The sequence below is a fragment of the Mirounga angustirostris genome, unplaced genomic scaffold (genome assembly GCF_029215605.1).
Source record: "Mirounga angustirostris isolate CCGP_5_RB_7025 unplaced genomic scaffold, mMirAng1.0.hap1 SCAF_5, whole genome shotgun sequence".
Taxonomy (NCBI): Eukaryota; Metazoa; Chordata; class Mammalia; order Carnivora; family Phocidae; genus Mirounga; species Mirounga angustirostris.
In genome coordinates this window covers 12323412-12347322 of record NW_026991713.1, presented here as the reverse complement: position 1 = coordinate 12347322, position 23911 = coordinate 12323412, and the positions used below count along the sequence as shown (strand labels likewise).

Here is a 23911-nt window from a genome sequence, read left to right as displayed (position 1 = left end):
CTACCACTCTGGGGGGCAGGAAGGATGTAAACCAGATCTGGGCAGCTCTAAAACCCTGTCCTAAGTCATGAAAGCCACTGAACTATTAATAGTGCAGCTTCCCAATCTGGGCAAGTGAAAACCCACCCTGAAGGTGGGAAAGCAGAAGAGAAAGTGTTTCCTTAACACCACTAGTACCTGAGGATTGGGAGTCAGGAGAGCTTTGTGCCCAGTCCTGGCTTTGTCACCAAGTCTGGAACCTTGGACAAGTAAGTCACTCGTCTCCTTCTGTTCACTGGCAAAATGAAAATAATACACCTACCTCCCACAGCCGGTGGAGGGCCCAGGGGTATCTAAATGCCAGTGCATGGCTGGTGGCGTCAGAATCACTGGGGGATCTTGGGCCCCACCCTGAGAGGTTCTGAGTCTGGAGACCTGGGGCAGGACTCTGGGATCCTGTTTGTGAAAAGTTCCCTGAGAGATTCCAAAGTGCAACCAGGCCCAGGAGCCACAGGTTATGAGATTCTGTTTGCCAAGAGCAGGCACTCAAATTGCTGCAGCTCTTCCCACCCTAAGCCTACTTCCCAGCTTTCTGTGAAAGGGATGTCAATGTTCATTACTTGTAGTGATAAAGAAAGGAAAGGAGGGAGGGGAGAGACAGAGAAACAAACCACCTTGATTCTACTAATAGGAAAATGGCCCGATAGTCTGTATTCTATTCACACTATGGAGAATCAGCTGTTAAATACGATGAGTCGCGCGCCTGGCTGGCTCAGTCCCCAAAGCATGCAACTCTTAATTTCGGGATCCTGAGTTCGAGTCCCACGTTGGGTGTAGAGAATACTAAAAAAATAAAAAAATAGGGGCGCCTGGGTGGCTCAGTCGTTAAGCGTCTGCCTTCGGCTCAGGTCATGATCCCAGGGTCCTGGGATCGAGCCCCGCATCGGGCTCCCTGCTCCGCGGGAAGCCTGCTTCTCCCTCTCCCTCTGCCTGTCTGCCTACTTGTGATCTCTCTCTCTGTCAAATAAATAAATAAAATCTTAAAAAAAAAAAATAAAATAAAAAAAAATAAAAAAATCAAAAAATAGGATGAGTTAAGTCTGTTCCGTCCTCAGAGGAACCTCCACGAAGTATTAATAAGAAAAGCAAGTGTCAGATTCATTTGTGTTTTATACACTGTAAAAATACACGCATTTTACATACTCGGCGTGAATGTTTCCATGACTGTGGCCAAGGGGATAAAGAATTTCCAGTTGTTCCTCTTCGAGAGTGGGAATGGAAAAGAAGGGAAGAGAGATGGAGAACGCTGAGTTTTGCCAAATCTTTCTCTTTTTCAAGCTAGGTTGGGTGTCTGGTCGTGAATTTTCGCAGATTTTAAGCATTGCCAAGTAATGAGAAATCTACAACGAAAAAAGGTATCACCCTTTGGGTCTAAGAAAACATCCTTGAGTCGCAAGGATGGACGATTTCGGGCCCAGAGAGGACTTATTTCTGACTCATCTCCGACGTCGGGAGGGTGTGTGACAGGGAGGGCTGGGCGCAGGGGGCAGCGGGCTCCCGCCGGGAGCGACGACGACTGCTGGAGCCCCCAGGTCTTCCGGGCCCTGGCTCTGCAGGCGGCCATTTTCCCAGAAGACTTGTAAAAAGGCTCGAGGGGTGTACACGGAGAGCCCTCGCGCGCACTCGCCGCCCGGGCCCGGGAGGCTTCCCCGCCGCCATCTTTGCGCCCGCCGCGCCGCCGCTTCCTCCCCGGTCGGAAGTTTCGCGCCAAATTGTCCGGCCTGCAAAATGGAGCCTGGAAGGCGGCCAGGGGCATGACGTCATGCGCCCCGCAGCCAATCCGCTCCGGTGGTCTGCCCGGGAGGCGGTGCTCGCGGGCGCAGAGCGGTCCAATCGCTGGCCGCGGGACCCCGGCGAGCCAATCGGGGCGCAGCGCCTGCGGCGCCCGGACGCGGCGTCTCGTTTTTCCCGCGAAACTCGGCGGCGGAGCGCGGACGTCCTTGTGTGCCTGGACGTGCGGGAGCGGGGAGGTGAGGCCGGCGGGTCTGGCGGGGTGAGGGCCGCGGAGTGTGCAGGCGTCCGCACTTGAGGGCGCAGCAGGGTGGGCAGGGTCTCTCTTCCGGGAGGGCCGGGGTCCCCCCGCCCCGCGTTGGGAGCGAGCCCCCGGCCTGCTCCAGCTGTTTGTCCCCGCGCCAGGCGCAGTCATGTCGGGCTTCGACGACCCCGGCATCTTCTACAGCGACAGCTTCGGGGGGGACACCGCGGCCGACGAGGGGCAGGCCCGCAAATCGCAGCTGCAGAGGCGCTTCAAGGAGTTCCTGCGCCAGTACCGAGTGGGCACCGACCGCACCGGCTTCACCTTCAAATACAGGTGCGGGCTGGGGCGGGCTGGGGCGGGCCCGGAGGGAAGGTGGGCATGCACTCGCCCGGGTGAGGAGCAAGCACACCCGGTGCGAACACGCGTCTGCACCCAGAGCCTTCTAGTGTCCTGGAGCACGACGGGGACACGGCGCAGAGAGGTGAAGGAGCCTGTCCTAGGTCTGAGGATTTGGGTCCCAGCCGAAGCTTCATCCTGGCCGCGCCAGTGTGATATTTGGCTTTGTACATTTTATACCTGAAGTTAACTTTTGAGTGGCCACCTGTTGAGTGGGCCCCTAATAACCATCTAGAAGTTCTTGGGCCCTTTGGTTCTTTATCCAGGACTCGCTCTTCACTTCCTCCTTGTTGTTGTCCTGTGTCCTGTCTCTGTGATGCCTCCTGAACTCAAGTTCTCTGCGTGTGCAGAAGGTGAAGATGGTTGTCAGGATTTATTTCACTTACGCGTCCGTTCCAGTCTTGCAACTGCTGTTGATCAGCACCTGCCGTGTGCCAGGCACTGTTCAGGTGCTGGGCTAACCACTGAACCCGCTCTTAGTCATTGTCTAACCTGTGGCATCATGCCAAATCCTCGTAGGCCCAGCCTCTCTCCCTAGCGCCTTAAAATGCAGAGAAAGGTGAACTTGTGGGTCCAGGCTTGGGCGCGGCCAATTATTAGCTGAATGACTTCCAAGTAACAGACTCTCTGTGTCATCAGTAAATGGACGTCGGCAGTTCTGCCTCCCGTTTATTCATGTACCAGCTGACGTTGGCCATGTGTGTGCCAGGCATTGTGTCTAGGCACTGAGATACGGAGATGAAGAGACTCCGTACTCCTCACTCTTTAGAAGCTCAGAGGTCAGTGAAGCTCCTGAGTCTGGGGGCAAGGCATGAGGTCAAGAGATAAATTACAAGGTGACAGTTGCCTCAAAGGAGGAACATGAGGGAGGGCTTCCAGAGGAGCCCAAGTTGACCCTCGGCTGAGAGAAGAGTTTCAGGTGTGGAGGGCATTTCCGATAGGAGCAGTTGCATGTCTGGGTGGAGAGGTATGGGTGGCCTGTTAATAGCAAGGTGCTTTCTGGGCCAGGATGGCCATTTCGTGTGGCCCTGGCACATAAGGTCGGAGGGGATAAGGTCTGAGATGAGTCTGAGGAGAGGCCTCTGCGTAGCATAGGTCAGTGGTCCCTAAGTGTGTTTTGGGACAATAGTCCCATGGGATGCTCTGTAAAAAGTCTATCTGGTGGTTGATAAGACAGACACACTGTTATCTGTGGTCTCCAAGTTTGAGCCTTGTGCTTTGTTAGTCTCTGAGAGAAACTAAAAGGCACCAGGGGGTCCTGCAGGGAAAGAACGGAGTCTCCCAAACTGACCTGTGCACACAGCCCTGTCTTTACGTGTTGAAATCGCCTTCAACCATCTTGTGGACTGTTTCCACGGAGCTGTTTTTGGAGGATGCTTCTATGGGCAGCTGGGAGCCTCCGCAGGGTTATGTCACAGAGTCGCCTGGAACTCGATGTGTGTTTGGGGAGAGGAGTGGGAGTAGTGGTGGCAATGGTGTGGGCAAATTTGGGGTGCAGGTGCACTTCAGCCAGTGTTGATTTCCTCTTCTCTGCACCCTGCCCTGCCCCCACCCTGCTACCTGCCCACACCAGGGATGAGCTCAAGCGCCATTACAATCTGGGGGAGTACTGGGTCGAAGTGGAGATGGAGGACCTGGCCAGCTTCGACGAGGACCTGGCCGACTACTTGTACAAGCAACCGGCCGAGCACTTGCAGCTGGTGAGTGGGACCCCATCCTTGAATCCCCCAGGTTCCTGGTCCTGTTCTGGTCACCAACAGTTGTCGCCTTCCTCTTCTCCAGCTAGAGGAAGCTGCCAAGGAGGTGGCTGATGAGGTGACCCGGCCCCGGCCCACGGGCGAGGAGGTGCTCCAGGACATTCAGGTCATGCTCAAGTCGGATGCCAGCCCGTCCAGCATTCGTAGCCTCAAGGTGGGTCCACTTAGAGGCTGGTCGGAGGGTGACGGTGGCTGCTGCATGGTGTGTAGGAGCTTCAGGCCCCGGCCAGACCTGAGTGCCAGCTGTGTGACCGTGAGCAGCTCACTCAGCCTCTCTGAGCCCATTTCTTCCCCCTAAAATTAACTCACTGGACAAGTGAGTTCCTCCTGTTGGCAAGGCGTTGAGTCAGGTCATGGAGAAACAATGTTGAACTAAACAACAAGTTCCTGTTCTTGTGAACTTTATATCCTCCCAGGAGGTGTGTGTGGGAGGAAACCTGAGTAAACCAGTGAATGTCACCCGTGATGGTTGTAGATGATCGTAAGTGCAGTGGAAGAAATTGGGGTCGGGGGGTGGCCTTCTGGGAAAGACAGAGAAGGCTTCCTTGGTGGAGAACCACCTGAGCGGGCAGACAACTGGGAGAGCACCCCAGGGAGGCGGAGGATAGCCCTTGCAAAGCCTGAGGGGCGAGGAGGGCTTGGTTATGTTCAAGGCTGTGTTGAAGAACAGCCAGCGTGGCTAAAGAGTGATTGGGAAGCAGGAGGGGTTGGCAGAGCCAGCTGTCATCCAGGTGTTTGTTTTCTTAAAGGTTTTATTTATTTATTTGAGAGCCAGTGCAAGCGAGCATGAGCGTGGGGGGGAGGAGCAAGGGAGAGAGACAAGCACACTAGATTCCCCACTCAGCACAGAGCTCGGAGTGGGGCCTGATCATGACCTGATCCTGAGCTGAAAGCAAGAGTCAGTCGTCCAATCGACTGAGCCACCCACGGTGCCCCAGGTGTTGATTTGTTTTAATCAACAAATACTAAAGGCTGCTACGCCCCAGGTGCTGGGCTAGACCCTGACTATAAACAGACGGGACTTGCTTCTCACAGAGCTTATGAGGGGAGAACCAGGTAAGGGACATTGTGATGGCTTCAGGAGCCATGTACAGTCATGAAGAAAAGAGAAGAACGAGCTAAACGTGACAATGGCCGAGGGAGGTAGATGGTGGTCAGAAGAGGCCTCTGATGAAGTGATGTTGGAGTGAGTCTGAGTGATGCGTCGTCAGCTGCATGACAGCCCAAGGGAAGAGCATTCCAGGCTCCGGGAGAAGCAGGTGCAAAGGCACTGAGGTACAGACAGTGGCATGCTTCATGGAATAAGAAGTAGCCAGTGTGACCGGACCCCAGTGAGCGTGAGGGTTGGGGGAAGGGGGGAAGAGGCCTGAGGGCCAGGGCCTCTCCAGCCATGGGAAGGAGCTTGGATTCTATAGGAAGCACAGTAGGAAAGCAGCAGATGTTTAAGTAGAATGGGCCGATTCCATCTGCAAACAGTCCCTCTGGCTGCCATGTGGAGAATTGATAAAGTAGCAGGAGAGCAGTGAGCAGGAAGTGATGCTGGTCAGGACGTTAGTGGTTGTCGCAGGGCTCTTGTTAGAATCTAGGCAAGTGATGCGCATGCCTGTGCTCTGCACGCTCCACAGTGGGGCCCGAGTGTCACCCACTGAGCTAATGGCACCTCCTGGTCATGTGTTGCACCCAGAGGGCATGCTGTGGTCTTTGCTTGTGTCCCCACATCCTGCAGCTCTTTTGGGGCCCCTGTCAAGCTGCCTTTGTTTTGCACTAGAAAAAGATTTTCTAGAAGTGTGGGGTTTTTTTTGTTTTTGTTTTTAAATTAAGTAGGCTCCACGCCCACTGTGGGGCTTGAACTCAAGACCCTGAGATCAAGAGTCACATGCTCTTCAGACTGAGCCAGCCGGGCACCCCAGAAAAAGAGATTTTTATCATAATCTCCGTTGTCCCTGTCTCCCTTTAACCAACCATGCTCTTTTTTTTTTTTTTAAAGATTTTATTTATTTATTTGAGAGAGAGAGAATGAGAGAGAGCACATGAGAGGGGGGAGGGTCAGAGGGAGAAGCAGACTCCCCGCCGAGCAGGGAGCCCGATGCGGGACTCGATCCCGGGACTCCAGGATCATGACCTGAGCCGAAGGCAGTCGCTTAACCAACTGAGCCACCCAGGCGCCCACCAACCATGCTCTTGATGGCTCTGTTGCAGTCGGACATGATGTCGCACCTGGTGAAGATCCCTGGCATCATCATCTCGGCGTCCGGGGTCCGCGCCAAGGCCACCCGCATCTCCATCCAGTGCCGGAGCTGCCGCAACACGCTCAGCAACATCGCCATGCACCCGGGCCTGGAGGGCTACGCCCTGCCTAGGAAGTGCAACACGTGAGTGGGCCTTGCCGGGCCCAGCGGCTGGGGTGGGGGGGTGACGTCTGGGGGGAGATGGGAAGGGGGAGGGCCGGCCTGCAGCAGGGCATGTGTCCCATGGGAGTGGCACAGGCCCGTGCGCTGGGGCTCAGGGCTGGTGTCCTCCATTGGCGAGTTCTGTCCCCACCAGGACTCCCAGACAACCTTTGTGGGGAACCCAGGGTTGGGAGGGAAAAGCAGTCCAGCGGAATGAGTCTGTCTGGAGGCTTGCTGGGGTGGCCGGCCCAGGAACACGGCAAGCTTGTGCATTTACACATTGCCATGGACCACGTTTGCTCTGCAGAGGCGGGGAGTATATGGCCTCTTGGCTCCTAAGACCGAATGTTTGCTCTCTGGCCCCTTAGAGGAAATGAGCTCCACCCTTGATCTGAAGGCCCCGCCCCCTCTCTCAGGCTGCTCCTTGGCCTCTGTGGTCCCCCTCAGCTTCCTGACCTAAATGTTGCAGTGCCCCGGGGCTTAGCTACGCTGCTTTCTTTCTGCACTCGCTCCCTGGGTGATCTCGGGCTTTAAAGATGGTCCACATGCAGAGGACGCTCACACATGTGTCTCCCCTGAACTCCAGGGTCGGATCCGGCTGCTGGCCGGCAGCCAGGTATCCCCATGTAGGTGTCCAGTGGACATTGCAGATTTGAACGCACCCCACACGGACCTGACCTCCATCCCACCCCCAGATCTCCCCTTCCACAGACCCTCCCCTGCACCCCAGATGGAAACACCATCTTTTCAGGTGCTCAGGCCCAAATCCTTGGTCTCAGAGTGTTTCTTCCTACTTGCATCTAGACAACTGAGAAGTCCTTTTGGCTCTGCTCCTGAGATTGCACGTAGAGAATCAGGCCCTTTCTCACCACCTGGGCACGTCTGCCTTGCTCCATGCTGTTGTTCTCCCTCACTTGGAGTGGTCGTCCCCCAGTCTCTTCTCCACCCCGCAGCTGGTGGAGAGGACTCTTTGTCCTGCAGGTGACCCAGTCATTTCCACGTCATCCAAAGTCAGGCGCTGTCCTGGCGTGCACGGCCCTCCGTGGTCCTCCTCCCTCTCTCACTGCCTCCCTCCTCTTCCTGCGATCACTGAGCACACTTCTGGCACAGAGCCTTTGAACGTGCTCTTTCCTCTGCCCTCTGCAGTCCTCGGTCTCACTTCCGTCAGCTTTCTCTTATGTCACCTCCCAGAGGTTCCTCCATCTTACACTCGGTGCACGCATACCCTGTCACTCTTCCCCACCCACCCGACAGCATGGGGCACTGCTGTCATTCTGTCACTCAGCCATTTGTTGGCTGGTTTTTTCAGTCTCCCCGGCGGCCCCTGACTAGAATGTGAGCTCTGTAAGAGCAGGGACTTCTGTTGCCCCTGGGTCCCTGGTCTGTAGAACAAGGTCTGGCATGGAGTGAGTGCCCTGCAGTAACACTGCTATGGTAGTTGAACTTGACTTCATTACATGGAGGTAAAAAGAGGCCTAGACCCTGAGAATGGTCTGTAGGTGCCCAGACCCTCACCACGAGATCCTGGGATTTGAGTGGGGGTTTCGTGAGGTCATTGGTGATTTGGCCCCTCTCCCTGTGGGGACACTGAGACCTCATGGGGGTTGAGAGTGTGACTTGTCTGTGTCCCATAAATTAATGGAGGAGCCAGGCCTGGAGCAGACCTCCCCACTCCTGATCTGGCTCATGGTCCCCCACAGAGCTGCCCTCCTTTTAAGGGCCTTGTTCAGCTTATCCCAGAGACCCTCAACTTGCTGCTGGCCGGATCTTGTCGCCGACTCCTGGGATGGACTCCCTGGGCTTTGGGTTCTCAGGGGAGCTCTGGTGACCCTTTCTCCTCCCCACCCCCGTACAGGGATCAAGCCGGGCGCCCCAAATGCCCACTGGACCCATATTTTATCATGCCTGACAAGTGCAAGTGTGTGGACTTCCAGACTCTCAAGCTGCAGGAGCTGCCTGACGCAGTGCCTCACGGCGAGATGCCCAGACACATGCAGCTCTACTGTGACAGGTGAAGCAGGCAGGGGCCGGGGCTGGGGCTGGGCATCCGCGGGGGCGGGTGGCCCTGGCCGAGGCCCGGTGAGCACGGTGGGAGGAGAGGAAGGCCCGGTTGGCAACACTTGGTTCACTGGAACACCGGTGCTTCCCGTACATTTCCGCTCGCTCCGTCTTCCCGAAATCAGCAAGGCACGTAGCCCCCGCTGTGCAGTTCCAGAGCGCCCTGGAACTCTTGAGAGGTTGATGGCTTCGTGAGCTTGGAGCCCGGGCCCTACCCGGAGAGTCCCTACAGCTGCAGCTCGGAGAGCCTCTGCTTGTCTGATGCCGCTGCCCCGCCTGTGCCCGGGCTTTCTGATAACATCGTTCCTTGGATTTTGCTGACCAGTTGGGAAGGAGGAGAGGTGCTCGGCTGGGGTCTGGTCCTCTCGTGGCCACCTGGGAGGAAGGCTTGGAGATGTGACCGGGGTGCCACAGCTGGATGTGCTTGCAGGTGTTCTGTGCTGCGTGTTTTCCTGAGGAGTGGGTCCAGAGCTTTTGTTAGCTTTGTCAGTGACGGTGGAAACGTGGAGGAGCCAGACAGGAGCAAGTTACATGAGCCGGCGAAGGCTCGGTTTCCTCAGCAGTAAAACGGGCGTGATGACCATCCTTAATCTCTAGTTAGGCTGCTGGGAGATGTTAATTGGAAAATGCACGTGTTTCGTACTGGTCTTTAATACGAATTAAGTACTTGATGTTTGTTAGGTTATTCTCCAGGTAGTCTAGTCTAGACGTAAGAGGTGGTATATGGGAAGGGGCTCCTGGGAGGAGGCTCAGTCCTTTAAGTGACCGACTCCTGATTTCGGCTCAGGTCATGACCTCAGGGTCGTGAGATCGAGCCCCGTGTTGGGCTCCGCACTGGGCATGGAGCCTGCTGAAGATACTCTCTTCCCATCTCCAAAATAAGAAAAACAAAGTGGTGCATGGGAAGGGGCGCCCTAGGATCCTCTCAGGGCTGAAACTGTGACAGTGACGCTCCTTTGTGGGATGTGACTCTGGCATGTAAAGCACGTGTGGTCTGTTTCCTCACTTGATCCCACTATATGAGCAGGTCCGGTTACTCTGTCGCTGCCCCCTCCCCTTCCCTCAAGCTCAGAGAGGTACGGTGACTTCTTTGAGGTCACGCAGCTTCTAAATGGCAGAGTGCAGATGCATGCACCAGTGTCCCTTCTGTGCCACACTGGTTCTCACTGGAGCGACTTGGAGACTCCTTGTTGCAGTGTCTTAGTTTTGAAAAGAGGACGTGGACGTCCAGAGGCAGGATGTACCCGAGCTCGTGGAGCCCCGAAGAGGCAGAAGTGGTGGTGGGGGGGCCCTTGCAGAGAGGCCAGGGGGCCTGAGGAGGAAGGCTTCCCCCGAGTTGGCCAAGGGGAGCCCCGTGGCGAGTCTGGCAGCATATATGGGGATGTGGCTTCTGAAGGCTGGGGTGGCTAGCACCAAGCCTCTCCTGGGGCCCCAACCGGCAAAACAAAAGAGCCCTTGAGGGCAGGGAAGGGTCAGGCCACCACCACGAGCAAGGGTGCTGAGCACCATCCTGTAGGCAGCTGAGCCATGCATGCTTGGAGGGGGGCCCTGAGGGATGGAGAGATCTGGAGTACAAATGCTAAGGTGGACTGTGAGTGTGACAGTGTGGGTGAGAGGGTCAGGGATTCGCTGTCCCCCCCCAGGCTCTCACTTTGTTTCTCCCTCCTCCCTGTCTCTTCAGGTATCTGTGTGACAGGGTTGTCCCTGGGAATAGGGTCACCGTCATGGGCATCTACTCCATCAAGAAGTTTGGCCTGACCTCCAGCAGGGGCCGTGACAGGGTGGGTGTGGGCATCCGGAGCTCCTACATCCGTGTCCTGGGCATCCAGGTGGACACAGATGGCTCTGGTGAGTTGGCTTTGGGGCCCGGCTGTGCTGTACCCTGGGCTGAGCCCCTGCCGTCTCTCTCTGGGATTATGGTCAGGCCTCCTGGTCTCCCTGTCCCCACCCTTCCTAGTGGTCCCTGAGGGCCTCTACGATCTGGCCCTCCAGCTCCTTACACCCCCCTTCCCCTCACTCCCTGGATGGTGAGCACAGGCCCACTCCTGGCAGGGAGACCTGGGCTCTGTCTCCTCAGGCTTATGCCATCTGGGCTCTGAGGCCCTGCCTTGCAGGGAGCCCTGACCTGGCTGGGCAGGGTCTGCCTCACACAGCACTCACGTGCCCTCCCTCCCTGGCCCACCCAGGCCGCAGCTTTGCCGGGGCTGTGACCCCTCAGGAAGAGGAGGAGTTCCGACGCCTGGCCGCCCTCCCCAATGTCTACGAGGTCATCTCCAAAAGCATCGCTCCATCCATCTTCGGGGGCACAGACATGAAGAAGGCCATCGCCTGCCTGCTGTTTGGGGGTTCCCGAAAGAGGTGGGGTTCCAGTCCCACCAGATCTGGGGTGGGGGTGACTTGGCCCATAGGAGGATGGCCGCCAATGGTCAGGACTTGAATGTTCTCATTTTCCTGGGACCCTCAGCCTTGCCTGCTACTTCCAGGTCCTTTCCCCTACTCTGAGGCTTGCTGTCAGCCGGCTAGTGGCTAATCCATGCTCTCCTACCCGGAGGGATCCCCTCACCCGAACTAGGGGTGGATGGGGGAGGGGGGCCAGCAGCTGCAGTGGGGAGAGCTCTGGGCTTGGAGACTGGAGACCAGAGATTAAATCTCTGCCACTTTTTCCTGTGTGACCTTGGGCGAGAGACACTCCCTCTCTGGACCCAAGTTTCCATGGGAACAGGGCAGGTGAGAACCTGGTCCTCGCAGGACAGCGCATGTTGTGTTGAAACAAGAAAGTAGTAGAGCTAGAGAAGATAATGTTATTAGTAGCTACCACATACTGGGCCTCACTGTGCACCCGGCCTTCTTGCAAGCGCTTTCGTGTGTCTGACACCCAGCCAGCCCTCACAGTCACCCTCAGAGGAAGGTCTGACCAAGTCCACTTTGGAGGTGAGGAAGTTGAGGCATGGAGAGCGAAAGGGACTTGCTGAGAGGCACATCAGTGGGGCCAGGATCCTGCCCGTCTGGTGCCGGTCGCACTGTGCTGTGCACGGGCTGCTGGGGGCCCCCCCCCTCCTTTCCAGCCACAAGGGCTATCTGATCAGACCCTTAGCGTGTGTGCCCCGGCCCTGAGTGCCATGTTCTTGGCTGTCCCTGGCCTGGAGGCAAGTTCTCTCCTCCATCGTTACCACGGGTGCGGCTGGGGACACGGCTGTGAACGAGGGTCTCAGCCCAGAGCCCCCGCCTGCCTGCGGCACCGAGGCTTGTGATGCGGGTTGTGGGCCCCACTGCCAGCCCTCCCCGTGACCGGCCTGAGTCCCAGCCTGGCCCACCTGCCTGTCCTCCCCCAGGCTCCCCGATGGACTCACCCGCCGAGGAGACATCAACCTGCTGATGCTGGGGGACCCGGGCACGGCCAAGTCCCAGCTGCTAAAGTTTGTGGAGAAGTGTTCCCCCATAGGGGTGAGTGCCTGGGGACATGCCGCTCCGCTCGGCTGCCCCCTTAGGAGGGCAGGCTGCAGCCCAGGCTACCTGGTCCCTGGGCTTTCCGTGGTGGGCTGGCTCACCAGAGTCTCTTCCTCGTTCTTCTTGGCTGTGGGTCAGGATGGCACAGAGAGGAGGAAGGGGACCAACAGGTGTGGGGTGGTTTGGGGCGGTGGGTGGAGTGCGGCCCAAAAGGCGGCGTGGGCTTTGAGTCTCAGCCTGGCCAGTAGCTAGCTGGCTGCCGGCCTTGAGCGGGTTGCCTCATCTCCCTGTCCCTGAGACTCCGTTTATCCACCTGCTAAATTATGACATCAGTCAGCACCTGAAGATCAAGGACCAGGCACTGCTTGCAGCGCATTGCTTTGGTTTACTGGCCTAACGTTGCGCTCACTGTGCGGTGGGTGCTGTGACCCCTTTAAATAAAGGAGGAAACTGGGGTACAGAATAGCTCAGTCTTGCCCAGGGTCCCACAGCGAGTAAGTGCAAGCACAGGGATTTGACCCCGAGTGTGTGGTTGGTGGGGTCCTCTGTGCAGTGATCGGTGGGCCTGGGGGCTCAGAGTGGGGCGAAGATGACCCAGCAGGACAGGGCTGTGTGGGGGGAGGTGTGGTCGGGGGGATCAGAAGTGCCAGGTGTTCATGCCATAGCCGCGTGATAGAGACCCACGGGTGCTGCTATATGGGCCATGGGGGTGGTGTCCCGTTTTCTGGCTGCCCTGGTTAAAAACTAAAAGGAGCAGATGAAATTAATTATTTTATCTGAGGTGTTACTGTTTTAGCCTATAGGTTAATAGAACACCACGGCATGCTTTACGTTGTCTTTCTTGAAGCGCTGTTGAAGGCGTGTGTGTTTTACACTCTAAGCCCACCACAACTTCCTCACCTCCAACTTCCTCACCCACTTGCCAGGGTGGCGGCTTGTGGTGCGTGGGTCTGTACAAAGACGACAAGGGACTGGGGAGGGGGACGCTTCTCCTTAGGAGTCAGGAGTCCCCATCCCGGCCCTCAGGCCTCCTGGAAGTGTGGCATTCCTCTCCTCTGGGCCGCAGTTTGCTCATCTGAGAGCGGGCCCGAGCGCTGCTTCACAGGGCTGTGGTAGGGCTCAGCTGACCGTGGACGTGGACGCCCCCTGGGGGAGAACCTCCAGGCCAGACCGGTGCCCAGGGCGGCCTTCCCACCCGAAGGGAGGAGCACGGGTTCTATTCTGGGCTCGGCAGCCAGCTTTGATGCGTGACCTTGGGCAAGCCACATCAGTCTGGGTCCTTGACTCACTGGAGCTGGGTGATGTCCTGATGCCACCCTCCCCTCCCCCATCCCCCAGGTGTACACCTCTGGGAAAGGCAGCAGTGCGGCCGGCCTGACAGCCTCAGTGATGAGGGACCCCTCGTCCCGGAACTTCATCATGGAAGGCGGAGCCATGGTCCTGGCTGATGGGGGGGTCGTCTGTATTGACGAGTTTGACAAGGTGGGTCTGACGGTGAGGTGGTGGCCGAAAGGTGGGTGGCACCTTGTGGTCATGGGGCCGAAGGTGTGGCCTCCTGGGCTGGGACAGCAGAAACTACCTCTGACTTGGAGACTGGTGTTCGGTCCTGGGCCTGTCATTAGAGGGAAGTAGTTGAACCTCTTTGAGCCTCAGTTTCCCTATCTGGAGAGAGGGGAGAGGAGAGCCAAGCCCACCTGGCTCACTGTCACCAGGGTGAGAGGCCACCTGATTCCTGCCATGGGCCAGGCGTAGAGTCGGGACTTGGGACCAGTCGCTACTGTAGGTCTCCGGCTGCCCAGCTCTCCCGCCCCCTTGCCCAGGCCTCACAGACGTTTCTGCCCCACACAGATGCGGGAAGACGACCGAGTGGCGATCCACGAGGCCATGGAGCAGCAGACCATCTCTATAGCCAAGGTGCGCGGCTGCCGTCCGGCCTGGCCCGGCCACGTGGAGGGTGCTGGCCCGGGGCCGCGATCGGGCCCTGGGCTGGGCCCGGTTTGCCCCGGTCTCTGCTGGCTGCAGCAGCCGGCCTGTGCGAGCGTGTGCATGGGAGAGACTCGTGTGTACGTGGGAGACACGCGTGCCCAGGGTCTCATCTCTCTTGTCTGCTCCCCTCTCTCTGCCTCTCAGGCTGGGATCACCACCACCCTCAACTCCCGCTGCTCCGTCCTGGCTGCCGCCAACTCGGTGTTCGGTCGCTGGGATGAGACGAAGGGGGAGGACAACATCGACTTTATGCCCACCATCTTGTCCCGCTTTGACATGATCTTCATCGTCAAGGACGAGCACAATGAAGAGAGGGATGTGGTGCGTCTGGAGCTGGCTGGGGCTGCGGGAGCCAGGCCCACAGTTCTGGGGGAGGGTAAACAAGGGGCTTGGCCCAAAGTCCTGCCCGTCAGACTTGCCTGTAAGCAGGCAGCCCAGGGCGGGGTGGGGAGGGGGGGCGGCTACGGCCTGCAGGGAACGCTGGACTAGGGGTCCAGAGTCCTGCCTCCTGCCGGGGCTGTGCTGTGCAGTTGGGTAAATCATTCTCTCCCTGGGCCTCAGCGCCTTGTATACGAAACAGGGGAGTTGACCTTTGCAAGTGGTAGAACCCCAGCTCCGGTCAGAACGTCTCTGGAAGGAACAGAATGGCTTATGTAATGGGCAAGCCTAGAGGTGTGAGGCCCACCTGGATCCGGGGCTCGATGGCCCCAGAGCTCTCTGTTTCTGCCCCTCCGCTCTGCCTCCCTTGCTGGAGACCTATTCTCAGGTAGCTGATCTCCTTATGGCGGCAGATAAGGCCCTGGCAGCTGTGGGATTTTGTCTAATCAGCTCATAGCTCACAAGGAAAGGGGCCTCCTCCTTTCCATGAGTTCTCACCCTCCCTCCCTGCCTGTGCAACTTCTGTGTTGGGATCTATGCTCAGGAGGGCCTGCGGGCTGACCCAGTGTCCCCTCTGCGCCCCCAGATGCTGGCCAAACACGTCATCACTCTGCACGTGAGTGCACTGACCCAGACCCAGGCCGTGGAGGGTGAGGTCGACCTGGCCAAGCTGAAGAAGTTCATTGCCTACTGCCGAGCGTGAGTCCTGGACGCGGGCCCCGCGGGAGTGGGGTGGCCCAGCTCTCCTGGGGGAGAGAACCCTGAAGCCTGGGCCTGCCTCTCACACAGGGTGCCTGAGATGAGGCCCTGCTTACAGTTTCAGCTCGGCTCCTTTGTGACCTTGCACAGGTTGCTCTGTGGCTCTTGGGCTCCGTTTCCCCATTTGCTAAAACAAGGGTGTGGGAACTAGAAGGTCTCGCCGACCCCTGGGACTCTCCCATGCAGGGAGGCACTGCAGTGCGGACAGTGTGGCTGCGGGCTCTGGGTAGCGTCCGCCCCCACTACTGTGTGACCTGGGCCAAGTCGGGTGACCCCTGAGCCTCGCTTTCCCTGGACTGGTGTGGCCTGGGGTTTTCCTGAGGACTGCACAGAGATTGAGAGCTTGGCAGAACCCTGCACGGAGGAAACATTCAGGAAATGGCAGCTGCGACTTCTAGTCTTTTTTGTGTGTGTGAGTGCGACTCCTAGTCTTGTTTCGCTCACACATTGCCTATAACAGTAACCATGCGTATGGTCACCGTTCTGTGCCAGGCATTCCTCTGAGTGTTTCACGTGTAACTGAGCTTTCGCCCTGTCCCGAAGCCTTTGAGGGTCCTGTAGTGAGCCATTCTACAGGTGGGGCTGAGGCAGAGAAGTGGAGGGAAAGAAAGGTTAAGTGACTCGTCCAAGGTCCTAAGTGGGAGGGAGCAGAGCCAGGATTTGAACCCAGGGACCCGGCCCCAGAGGCCGCGCTGTTAGCCCCAGCGCCGAGAGCCTGCACGCGCCCTCAGCTGTCTCTTGTTGGAGGTGGACACTGAGGGCAGGGAATCTTTGAGAACCCCCCCAGTGGGAAGTGAGGCGCTGTATTCAGGTGGGTCCTGAACTCACCCCCTCCTTTGGGGTCCCGAGCAGTGCGCTGCCCAGCAGTCCTGGGTCCTTGTCCTGGTTCTGAATCTTTAGGGCTCTGTCCTCAGGGGCTTGGCCCCAGCTGTGTCTCGCCCCACCTTGATGCCAGGTCCTGGGCGGCCTTGGGAAGTTGACTCCCTTCTTCCGGCCTCTGTCTTCTCATCCTCAGGATGAGGGTGGGACTAGGTGATCTCAACATTCCCCTTAATGAGTGACTGTCACTGGCTGGGGGATGCGGTGGGTGCCCCCAGATTCCTTCCTGGCCTCATGACAGCTGCCCCCCACCGTCCTGCAGGAAGTGTGGCCCCCGGCTGTCGGCAGAGGCTGCAGAGAAACTGAAGAACCGGTACATCATCATGCGAAGCGGAGCCCGTCAGCATGAGCGGGACATCGACCGCCGCTCCAACATCCCCATCACCGTGCGGTGAGCAGGCGCAGGAGGGCCGGACCCAGGCGGGCTGGATGGGCCTCAGTTTACAAAGCAGGGTGTGCCTAGCAAGCCCTGGGCCAGGCTCCCTTGCTGACCACAGTGTAGGCCCGTAGTATGGGCTGTTGGCCAGGGAGGCTTTTGGGAGTTTATATACAGTGGCCTCTCTGATTATATGTACGTCTTGGCTTGTTTTAAGGTTGAGAAAACCTGGAACCCTGTTTTGTGACTTTTGTCTGGCTTCCCTCATTGCAGGGAAGCCTGAGGGTGAGGGAAGGGTCCAGTCATGGGAGTTACGAGACCTGGCTCCTAGACTCTGGCCTGTTGTGTGACAGCAGGGAAATTGCTTCCTTCTCGGGACCTGCTTTCATAGTTCTTAAACTCCTCTTCTTGTGAGTTTATACAGTAGAGTATAGCGATTAGGAGCTTGGACCTACCTGGGCTGCATCCTGCTGCCAGCGCTGATGAGTTAGAAGTGAGTTTGGCTGTATGTAATGGAAAACCCAAATAAAGAAGAGTAAACAAATTGGAAGTTTCTTTCTCTCTTAGGGAATCTTCGAGGGTGGGTGGTCCAGGACTGGTGTGATGGCTCCTCAGAGTCATTGGCAACTCGGGCTCGTCCTCATAGTCCAAGATGGCTGCTGGAACGTCAGCCCTCACCTCTGTATTCCAGGTGACAGGAGAGGAAGGAGAAGAAGGGCCTATCTTTTCAGGACATTTCCTGAAATCCCCACAAAATGTTTGAACTTAGAACTTCTCAGCCACACCTTAGTCACATAGACGCACCTGGATGTAGGAGAGGCTGGGAAGTGTGTTATAGCTGGGTGCCACATGCTGGAGTCAAAGTCGGTTCCATTACTGAAGAGGAAAGGGAGACAGGTCATGGGGACCGCAGGCAGTCTCCTGGTGGCCTTCCTACGTTGGGCAGGCACCTCCCTGACAGTAGCGCGGGTCGGGGGCGGGGAGTGAGCTGAGGCCACCCCGTCGCTCCCGTGCAGGCAGCTGGAGGCCGTCGTGCGCATCGCGGAGGCCCTCAGCAAGATGAAGCTGCAGCCTTTCGCCACGGAGGCCGACGTGGAAGAGGCTCTGCGGCTCTTCCAGGTGTCCACGCTGGATGCTGCCATGTCCGGCACTCTGTCAGGTGAGCAGACGCGGGGGCACGGGCCGAGGGTCCCGGCTCGGGGTCCCGGGGGGCCGGGTGGCATCCTGGGGGCCTGGAGCATTGGTTGCTCCTGTGCGGTTGCCCAGCGTCTCTGAGCTTCCTCTTGGCGGTCAGCCACCCTTCCCCGGTCTGCCCCCAGCCGTTTTCCTCCCAGATGAGAAGCAGCAGCTTCTCTTCCAGACCCTTGAACACAACCGTCTGGACCCCGTTAATCGTTAAGGTTTGTAATTTTGTCATTGTCTGAGAACGCTAGCACTCTGCTTGTGACCTCATAACCATTTTGAGCGCTTCCAAAGCTCTTTCCCTCATTTGACTTCCAGCTGCCTTCCAGAAGCCAGCTGGGCACTTAGAAATAAGATGGACACTCAGAGGCCTTTTTGTGGTGCCAGGATGGCCGTTTGCTTAGCTAGAATGCAGCTCTCTCGACCCGTAGGCCAGTGTCGGTCAAACTGCTGTCAGTCCCGCTACCTGCTTCAGGCTCAGCCTTCCAACAGATTTTTCTGGAGCACTGACTGTGTGCCAGGCTCTCCTGGGATAGATCCATTCCTTCACCCGGTGGGGTGTGGTATTTGCCAGACGCTGTTCCAGGTGTTGGGGTGTAAGAGGGAATAGATCTCCAAGTCCCTGCCTTGTGGGCCTCTCATTCTAAGTGGGGGGAGAGAGAGCAAAGGCAGATTGATCAGGTTCAGGCAGTCAAAAGTTCGGGGGGCGGATTCTGGCAGGCCAGGTGTGTTGGAGGAGGATTGGATGCCTCCGCATCAGGGGGTTGGTCAGGACGGCCTCACTGCGGAGGGGACATAGAGACAGTGGTGTGAAATGAGGACATAAGGCTCTGTGTGTGGGGGGGGTGGGTGGGGGATGTAGAGAACCTTCTAGGTAGAGGGAAGGCTCAGTGCCATGCCTCCAAGGAGGGGGCAGTCTTGGCAGGTTCGAGGGCCAGTGTGGCTGGTACCTTGGGTGGTGAGAGGGATCACTCCCACCCTCCCCTTGGCGAAGATTGTCTCTGCCCAAGAGGGGATTTCTGTCCTGTGAGACATTTGCCAATGGAGAGCTCTCTGGGATGCTGATGCATGGAGGTCAGGTGTGATTTGGGACAGTGGAATTTGAGTTGGGCCTTGTAGGCTGTGTAGGAGTTTGCCTTGCAGACCCCTTTCAACCTGGAGCCTTGAAGTCCGTCCTAGTGGCTTCACTGACTATGCCCCACCCTCTCCTTAGCTGAAACCCCAAGGTATCTATCTGTAGGCCTTGGTCACCCTGCATCAGTAGTTGGAAGTCAGGAGCCTCCTGCTGGCCCGGGCTCCCTGGGGCGCCTTGCCTCCCTCCTGTGTCACAGGGGGCTTCAGCTGTCTGAGATCTGCTTCTCCTGGAACTTTGTCCCTGCTGCCTGACCGGCCAGAGACATGTGTTCCCACAAGTCAGCTCCTGTCCCTCCTCAGAGCCCTCTACTGGCTGCTCCCCCAGAATCAAAGCAAAACCCGTGCCATGGCCTAGGGGTCCCCAGGAGCTGACCCCTGACCCCTGGTCTGGCCACGTCCCTAGCCCCTGGACTGGGTTTTGAACGAAGTCAGGTTTCTGCCTCCCTGCCTTTGCACCTGCCTTTCCCTCTGCCTAGAGCATCCTTTCGCACAGGTGTGCCTCGTCCCCTGGCTTCAGGGCTCTGCTGAGCCATCTGCTCAGGCCTGTGCTATCCCCCACATGTTCCCCTTCTTTGAGCTGTTTCTTCTTCTTTTTTTTTTTTAAGTTTTTCTTCTGAGTCCTCTTTCTTGGCTCAGGGGCCTTGTCTCTGCAGGCCTCTGCCCCACCACGGGCAGACTGAGATCTGTGGCACCCCGTTCCCACCCAGCTGTCTCTCTCTGCCCGCAGGGGTGGAGGGCTTTACCAGCCAGGAGGACCAGGAGCTGCTGAGCCGCATCGAGAAGCAGCTTAAGCGCCGCTTTGCCATCGGCTCCCAGGTGTCCGAGCACAGCATCATCCAGGACTTCACCAAGCAGGTAGGCCTTCCCTGGGGCCTGGAAGCGGGGCCGGGGGGCGTCTCCTGCTTACTTCCGTAGCCTGCTTCCCACCTCCCCAGCAGCCGTGTCCTGTGGCTCAACAGACAGGCCTGGGATGGGGACAGGGCAGCTGTTTCTTGTCCTGGACCTGTTCCTGTCATTCGTTCCCTAGGGACTGCTTCAGTCTGGGGAGGGGGCACTTATCTGTCCCATTAGGGGAGAGGACAGGGGGCTGGCGTTCTGGTAGAACCACAGTCAGGCTCCCCGAGCCCTTCCCATCGATTCCTTCCCCCCACTGCCTGGCTTTTATGGGGCTGGGGGCGGGGGCAGAGCCAGGAGAGTGAGCCGTCCAGCTCCTGGAGGACAATGCTCTTGACCCCAGAGAGAGAGGAGTGGGGCTTTCTAGATGCTGTGGAGAACTGCTTCTGTCTTTAAAAGCACAGGAACAGTCCACCAGTTTCTGGTTTCAGTTCCTCTTCATGTACGTCATCTTGCTTCAGTCTTTAGAGCACTTTTGGGCAGTAGGTGGGACTACGCCCATTCTGTAGGCGAGCAGACCGAGGCTTAGAGAAGTGTAGGGTGTCAGGAGCTTGGGTTCTGGAGTCAGGTGGACTCCGTTGAAGTCCCAGCTCTGCCACTTAATTGCTGTGTGACTTTGAGCAAGTGACTTCGCCTCTCTGCGCCTCAGCTCCTCCCCTGTAACATGGGAGTAATCAGCGGACTAGCCGCACAGGGAGGGAGTGAGTTGATGTACAGAACAGTGCCTGGTATGTTGTAGGTGCTAAGGACGTGGGAGCTCTTCTTAGGAAGGACGGAGACGGGTGTGAAGGCCTTTCCTAAACCAGAACGTTCTCTGGGAGCAGGGAGGATAGGAGCGCGCAGAGGGTGAGCCAGTGGGGTGTTCTGGGGTCCCCTCGGGAGGCACGCTCCCGCATCTGGCCTTGTGTCCGTAGAAATACCCGGAGCATGCCATCCACAAGGTCCTGCAGCTCATGCTACGACGGGGCGAGATCCAGCATCGTATGCAGCGCAAGGTCCTCTACCGCCTCAAGTGAGCCCCCGTGGCCCCACGGACTTGCCCAGGCCTCCTGCGCGTCACCCCCCCACCCCCCGGGGAGCCTCCCCGCCCCCCACCGCCTCAAGTGAGCCCCCGTGGCCCCACGGACTTGCCCAGGCCTCCTGCGCGTCACCCCCCCCACCCCCCGGGGAGCCTCCCCCACCCCCCACCGCCTCAAGTGAGCCCCCGTGGCCCCACGGACTTGCCCAGGCCTCCTGCGCGTCACCCCCCCACCCCCCGGGGAGCCTCCCCGCCCCCCACCGCCTCAAGTGAGCCCCCGTGGCCCCACGGACTTGCCCAGGCCTCCTGCGCGTCACCCCCCCACCCCCCGGGGAGCCTCCCCGCCCCCCACCGCCTCAAGTGAGCCCCCGTGGCCCCACGGACTTGCCCAGGCCTCCTGCGCGTCACCCCCCCCACCCCCCGGGGAGCCTCCCCCACCCCCCACCGCCTCAAGTGAGCCCCCGTGGCCCCACGGACTTGCCCAGGCCTCCTGCGCGTCACCCCCCCCACCCCCCGGGGAGCCTCCCCGCCCCCCACCGCCTCAAGTGAGCCCCCGTGGCCCCACGGACTTGCCCAGGCCTCCTGCGCGTCACCCCCCCCACCCCCCGGGGAGCCTCCCCCACCCCCCACCGCCTCAAGTGAGCCCCCGTGGCCCCACGGACTTGCCCAGGCCTCCTGCGCGTCACCCCCCCACCCCCCGGGGAGCCTCCCCGCCCCCCACCGCCTCAAGTGAGCCCCCGTGGCCCCACGGACTTGCCCAGGCCTCCTGCGCGTCACCCCCCCCACCCCCCGGGGAGCCTCCCCCACCCCCCACCGCCTCAAGTGAGCCCCCGTGGCCCCACGGACTTGCCCAGGCCTCCTGCGCGTCACCCCCCCACCCCCCGGGGAGCCTCCCCCCCCCCCCACCGCCTCAAGTGAGCCCCCGTGGCCCCACGGACTTGCCCAGGCCTCCTGCGCGTCACCCCCCCACCCCCCGGGGAGCCTCCCCCCCCCCCCACCGCCTCAAGTGAGCCCCCGTGGCCCCACGGACTTGCCCAGGCCTCCTGCGCGTCACCCCCCCCACCCCCCGGGGAGCCTCCCCGCCCCCCACCGCCTCAAGTGAGCCCCCGTGGCCCCACGGACTTGCCCAGGCCTCCTGCGCGTCACCCCCCCACCCCCCGGGGAGCCTCCCCGCCCCCCACCGCCTCAAGTGAGCCCCCGTGGCCCCACGGACTTGCCCAGGCCTCCTGCGCGTCACCCCCCCACCCCCCGGGGAGCCTCCCCGCCCCCCACCGCCTCAAGTGAGCCCCCGTGGCCCCACGGACTTGCCCAGGCCTCCTGCGCGTCACCCCCCCACCCCCCGGGGAGCCTCCCCGCCCCCCACCGCCTCAAGTGAGCCCCCGTGGCCCCACGGACTTGCCCAGGCCTCCTGCGCGTCACCCCCCCCACCCCCCGGGGAGCCTCCCCCCCCCCCACCGCCTCAAGTGAGCCCCCGTGGCCCCACAGACTTGCCCAGGCCTCCTGCGCGTCACCCCCCCCACCCCCCCGGGGACGTCGCTGTCCTCGCCACCGGCGTCTTGAACTGCCCCCTGCGCTCCACCCCCCCCCAGTGCAGGGGGCCCCAGCTGCCCCCCAGGAAGGCGCTTTCTGCCTGCCTCGCTGCCTCTGGGCATCTGCTCCTGGCGCAGGGCCAGGAGATGTGCTTTGGAAGACTGTGGAACTAATAAAGCCGTGGTGTGTGTGCACGCTGTGGGCTCTGCGCTGGGGAGCCTGTGGCTGCCCCCGTCTTGCCGTCCCCGCAGAGCAGGTGTGGGCGAAGGACCAGCCCTGCAGCCGGCCTGAACGGGCTTTTGACCTGCGTCTGCCACTCGGGCTCTTGGGTGAGGCTTTTACGTTCTGGGCTCCGCGTTCTTGAACCGGTCTGTGGGGCCGGTGCGGCCAGTTTCTGGCCTCCGGCCGTGGCAACATTACCAGCGGGCCCAGCCCATGTGCACGTGCCCCGGAGAGCGCGGAGGGCTGGCGGCCCCCGCTGTGCCTCAGCGGCCTGGGGGGGAGGTGGGGCACGTGGATTTGCCTCCAACTGGCCGAGTCACCAGACCTTCCTGTGCCTCAGTGTCCTGATCCGTGAAGGGATGCCGCCCCTGCTTTGCAGGGTTGTGTTTAGGGTGAGTGGCAGCAAAGTGCCCAGGAAGGGACGGGGCAGTGTGGTGAGACTCCAGTGGCCTTTGGGATTTGGGGACATGCATTCCCCCTAGGCCTTAGAGCAAAGTCAGTAAGAGTGAAGGTTCTGGGATTCTGTGGACCGGTTTTCTTCCCGTTGGGCTACCCACAGCTCTGTGGCCTTGGTTCTGGCACTCGACTTCTCTGGGCCTGAGGATATGCCTTAATTTGTTTTGCCATTTCCTTTTTTTTTTTTGGTCTTGTTAACATCGGTCACCACAGTTGTTTTTTTTCTCTTGTGATGGGAACTTTTAAATCTCTCAGCAACTTTCCAATGTTCAGTACAGTATTATGAACCAAAGTCACCACGTGGGGTGTTTCATCCCCACGGCTGACGTATTTTATAGCAAGTGTGCACCTTTTGACCCCCTTCACCCATTTTGCCCACTCCCCACCCCCACCTCTGGCAACCACCCATGTGTTGTCTGTGTCTGTTGAGGGGTTTTTCTCTCTTTTTTTTTAAGATTCCATATGTAAGTGAGATCATACGATATTTTTCTTTCTCTGACGTATATCATCTTTTTTAAAGATTTTTTATTCATTTGAGAGAATGAGTGAGAGCACAAACAGTGGGGGAAGGTCAGAGCAAGAGAGAGAAGCAGACTCCCCACTGAGCAGGGAGGCTGACTCGGGACTCAATCCCAGGACCCCCAGGACCCCCAGGACCCTGGGATCATGACCTGAGCCAGAGGTCTGGCTGACCGACTGACGCCTTCTGACGTATTTCAGTCCGCATGGTGTCCTCCAGTTTTATCCGAGTTGTAAATGGCAGGATTTCCTTTTCTATAACTGGATAATATTTGTGTGTGTGTGTGTGTGTCTGTGTTGCTCAGTTTCTTCATTTATTGGTCAGGGATGCTTAGGTGGATTCCGTGTCTTGGCTGTTACAAATAATGTTGCAGTGAACTTGCTAGTGCCTTGTTTCTTTTCAAAGTAGTGTTCTCATTTTCTGTGCGGAAATACCATGATACCTAGAAGTGGGGTTGCCGGATCACATGGTAGTTGTAGTTTTAGTTAATCGAGGCCCCTCCATGCCGTTTT

General features: G+C 58.8%; 1 protein-coding gene across 2 annotated transcripts; it reads left to right on the top strand.

The window, feature by feature from the left end:
- Positions 1-1859: 1859 nt before the first annotated feature.
- On the top strand, positions 1860-22395 carry MCM5 (minichromosome maintenance complex component 5). Of its 2 annotated transcripts, none has more exons than XM_045872631.3 (17): positions 1860-2009; positions 2176-2350; positions 3987-4113; positions 4196-4324; positions 6370-6542; positions 8416-8571; positions 10300-10466; positions 10805-10976; positions 11951-12062; positions 13404-13547; positions 13914-13979; positions 14196-14372; positions 15016-15128; positions 16330-16458; positions 17460-17602; positions 19487-19614; positions 20568-22395. In XM_045872631.3, the coding sequence occupies exons 2-17, from the start codon at positions 2184-2186 to the stop codon at positions 20667-20669; spliced, it is 2205 nt and encodes a 734-aa protein (XP_045728587.1). In that variant the 5' UTR covers positions 1860-2009; positions 2176-2183; the 3' UTR covers positions 20670-22395. The 2 variants fall into 2 exon arrangements, with proteins under 2 accessions (XP_045728587.1, XP_064446720.1); XM_064590650.1 differs by lacking the exon at positions 20568-22395 and adding an exon at positions 20393-20538.
- The last annotated feature ends 1516 nt before the right edge of the window (positions 22396-23911 follow it).